The sequence below is a fragment of the Convolutriloba macropyga genome, chromosome 9, assembly GCF_964194025.1.
Source record: "Convolutriloba macropyga chromosome 9, txConMacr16.3, whole genome shotgun sequence".
NCBI classification, from domain to species: domain Eukaryota; kingdom Metazoa; phylum Xenacoelomorpha; order Acoela; family Convolutidae; genus Convolutriloba; species Convolutriloba macropyga.
In genome coordinates, this window is record NC_134476.1 from 36,042,912 (window position 1) to 36,046,979 (window position 4,068).

Genomic DNA, 4,068 nt, shown 5'->3' on the forward strand with positions numbered 1-4,068 from the left:
TAGAAAAAAGCAAATAAAAGATGAAATTTTATTCGAAATCATACTAGGTCATATACTACGCATACGAATTCTTGGTAGTCATCCAGAGATCGTAAAGATTCGAACCAATTATTTAAGTAAGGTAGTTTTGGCTTGTTGAAACTCTTGGTAACTCAAAAGAAAACATAAACAGTCACAGTTTAAGCAAATCAACATCATACAAAAATAGTTTTTCCCGTTCAATGACGTTTAATCATTTCATAGGCCTCTATGTAGTTCAAGCCAATAACGGAAATGGTTTGCATCAATTTGTTGTTGTTAATCAAATATCATTTCTTCGGTTCCGTACAAGGATCGTACTAAGAAATCGAGTATTGACAGCATGAAATCTTATATGATTCCTTGTATGAAATCAGAGAAACTTCAACCCGGGTATTCGCCGCAATATTTAACTTCATAGCAATTTTTAAGTTTGTCACTTCAACTTGGGTGAGCTTGAAAATATATTTTTTCAGGCGACCCTAAAAATCAGGAATCGCTTCACTACTTCAACCCTGCTTACCCTTTCAATCAGTTTACAACTGCCATTGACGCAGTCGGGCAAATTGTGGAAGACTATGATGCCGACAAACTGTTCCCTGTTTATGGGTTTGGGGGGAGGTTTTTCGGAAGCACACGCACCCAAGATTGTCACCCGCTGGTAAGGAGAACTTTTTTCGAACTCTTGATCGAAGCAGTTTTAGGAAACGTAGCCACTAACGTAAGTTTTAAAATGCCTGATCGTTGAGGCGCCAAATTGTAAAGTGCCAGAATTTCTTATATACATTCGGCGCCAGATTTTAAAACTTGCACAGTTATGCGTATTTCAAGCAAGGTTGCATGAATCTGTTAAATTTACTTGAAAAAAAAAACAGTCTGAATTGTGCGGATAACATTGAAATTGCGGCTGAAAACAGCCCATATCTGGCCTAATGCTTTACCTCTGCAATTTCGCGGAAACAAATTTTCGTTAATATAACGCTGTTTATTTTTCCTAGACTATGTTGTTTAGAATGACAATTCTTCCAACCCTCACGTGATTGGGGTCCAGGGTATCTTAGATGCATACAGGTACGCCCTTTCCTCCACCACCCTCTCACAGCCCGCCAACTTTGCCCAAGTCATCAACAACGCCACTCTGTAAGTTCACCCCAATTGATTCACGTTAATAATCAATCAATCATTATTCGGATATCTTTTATTCGACTTTAATTTTAATTCTCAAAGCGTCAGTTTAAAAATTGAGCTGAAATCAAATAGAGTCAATTGAAGTGAAATCAATATTTTCAAATTTCCCACACGTTGCATTCTTGAAATATATATATATATATATATATATATATATATATATATATTTCTTGTTCTTGACCGAGCCAGCGTCGCGAACCAGCTAAGTGGGATTGCGAACCAGCTAATTAAGGTCGAAACAGTTATCTTCAAGAAATAATGATGAAAGCGAACAAAACGGCAAAAAGGATCACTTACTGCCAAACCCTTCTTCTCTAGCACTTACTTTGACCCTTCTTCTCAAGTCGCGGATGCTCTTTTTTTCTCGTGATCAAAGTTTCAAAACATGAATTTTCTCAGCGAATGTTCGATAACTTTCTGGTAATTTTGCAGTTGCTGGTTACAAAAAATTTTTGTTTTTTTATTGCCAGAGCGGCCTCTGAGTTCCAAAGTGGGCTGCACTATTTTATCCTGTTGATAATCACAAATGGATCCATCTCAGACATGGAACAGACCAAGTGTGCGATTGTGGAGGCATCAAAGTACCCCCTCTCTATCATCATAGTGGGGGTGGGGGACAAGGGCAACTTTGAAGCAATGCACCAGCTAGACTCGGATATGAAGATGTTGCGGGATATTCACGGCAGAAAGACACAGAGGGATATTGTTCAGGTAAAGGTCTGGGTTGCCCGGGACGAGGAAAAATCGGAAAAATGTGTAAGATAAGCGGTGAAAAGTTTTTTTTTCACCACAAATTTTGTACATAATTTTGCGGTGAAATGCGGTGAATGCGGTGAAATTATGTGAGATCACCGCTTACTCTAGAGTCAATGCAATCTCAAAATGTCTGATGTACTCATGTTGATACCCTAGATTGAACTAAACTTTTAATCAGACATTTAGAGACCGCATTGAGTCTCCCATGTCGAGGTGTCCAGACCGAAGTGACCTGCGATCAGAACATCTTCGAGCGCGCACTTGCGCATTGTGTGCTCGAAATACATAGACTGGAAAAGTCTTCGAGTGCACTTTAGTCTGGACAATGGTCTGGAACCTGTCTGATCAGAGGTCACTTCGGTCTGCGACAGTCTGATCAGAGACGGTTTCGGTCTGGACTTCAAACTGGCCTGCGCAGACGATCTCCAAAAACTATTAGAATGCAAAACTGAATTTCCAAATGGCCTCCATTTGAAAAATTCGACTATCTTACCCTGTTCATTTTTTGATCAATTTCAAAATGTCCGAATCTCGTCTAGGACGGCAAACCAACTAGATTTTGAGTGCTGAAAGAAAATCTTTAAATGTTGTATACTCATTTTTTTTAAAACGATATTTGGCGTAGAGGTCAGAGGTGTTTTGAGGCTGTTTTTTCCAGTTCGTACCGCTAAGAGATGTCTTCGGAGACACCTTCATTCCTAGCAAGATGATCGAGTACCAGCGAAGTCTGTCGAAAAAAGTGTTGGCAGAGGTACCCAAACAGGTGAAATTGTACATGAAATTCAAAGGGATCCGACCCATAGACGTCTACGACGCTTTCCTCATTGACAATCCAGACTCGACAACTGCTTCCCCAATCCAGGCACCTACTACGTCACTGCCCAGTCACTTTTAGAAGACATTCTTCAATTTACAATTTCGGAATATATTCTGCCCCCCCCCCTCCCCACCACCTCAGCTTCGTAGCATATAAATCTACGCCCCCAGGCGCACGTGCTATTGCTTACATAATAACTTGCTTTAAAACAACTCAAGTGGGAGCCATAAAAAACACCTAGATTAAGCGGGGGGGGGGGGGGGGGGGGGTTGGCAGAATAGATCCTATTTTTTTCTCATTTTCTCCTGAGTTAAGTTTTCTTTTTAATTTCATAAACTAACTCGTGCAACATACATCCATTTTTCTGTAATGCTTATAGCTTAAGAACCTTTGCAATTTTCTGAAGCTAAATTTAAACTCAAAAAAATGAATGAAAATACGCAATTCTGTTTTCAACGCTGTTTCTACCAGTTCCCTCCAGGTTGTACATGCTCCGCTAAATAAAAAAAATAACCAAGACCTCAAGTATTTATGAATGGCTTGGCGTTGAAAACAAGAACGGTTCGCAATAACAAGAAGTGAGTTTCTCACGTTTTGCTATTTAATTATGTCTTTCATTTTTATTCCATGAAACGAAAAAAATATAATTTGTTCAACTTTTCGTCTTGGCTAGTCAGTGCGGCAGAATTCTTAATTTTTGATCGTATTATTTTATTTCAAGTTGGAAGTAATTTCGGAGCTCATTGCTTTGCTTTTTGGCCCTTTTATTTTCTGTTTCAACTTATCCTTTTGATTATTGTAAAATTTTGCATTAAGTAATCCAATTTGTAATTATTACAATTCAGTATTAGTTTTATGTTTTACTACAAGGTAATGAAATGAGTAGAGCTAAGCTCGGTAACGTGCGTTCGCACATAAAATTCTGAACCAGCTCATCCATATTCTTGATTTAATTGGCTTCTAAATGAGGAAGAGATTGAAAACTTTCAAAAACATACATATCGTTGAACAAACCACTAACAGAAAAAAATAATGCCACTTTAGAGGGCCGATGAATCTTGCTGATATCACTACTAGAAAAGACAAAATAAAGCTCGCATCAGATAAAAACTAAAAACAAATCATCCTAAAGTTCAATAGAAAAGATATGGGACATGTCCTCAATGCAACTGGGTAACCGGTCGACAGGTTGACAAAAAAGAGAAAAAAGCGTCATAAGAAGCAATTGAGAGCTATATTTATCCAGCCTACGTCATAAGACAAAAAAAAAAGAAAGACAAAGACCGCAA

At 38.4% G+C, this 4,068-nt stretch overlaps 1 protein-coding gene across 1 annotated transcript; it reads left to right on the plus strand.

Annotated features, from left to right (window-relative positions):
- The first annotated feature begins 221 nt into the window (after positions 1–221).
- Positions 222–2,914, plus strand: LOC142346200 (copine-9-like). The gene is made up of 5 exons (XM_075398712.1): positions 222–276; positions 495–679; positions 1,031–1,158; positions 1,677–1,917; positions 2,621–2,914. The coding sequence occupies exons 1-5, from the start codon at positions 222–224 to the stop codon at positions 2,855–2,857; spliced, it is 846 nt and encodes a 281-aa protein (XP_075254827.1). The 3' UTR covers positions 2,858–2,914.
- Positions 2,915–4,068: the final 1,154 nt, after the last annotated feature.

Excerpts from the sequence above, each read along its gene's own strand:
- LOC142346200 (XM_075398712.1), top strand. The coding sequence starts at position 222 with ATGACGTTTAATCATTTCATAGGCCTCTATGTAGTTCAAGCCAATAAC. Across the intron at positions 277-494 it reads TCAAGCCAATAACGGAAATG|GCGACCCTAAAAATCAGGAA; the intron begins GTTTGCATCAAT and ends ATATTTTTTCAG. Across the intron at positions 1,159-1,676 it reads GTCATCAACAACGCCACTCT|AGCGGCCTCTGAGTTCCAAA; the intron begins GTAAGTTCACCC and ends TTTTATTGCCAG.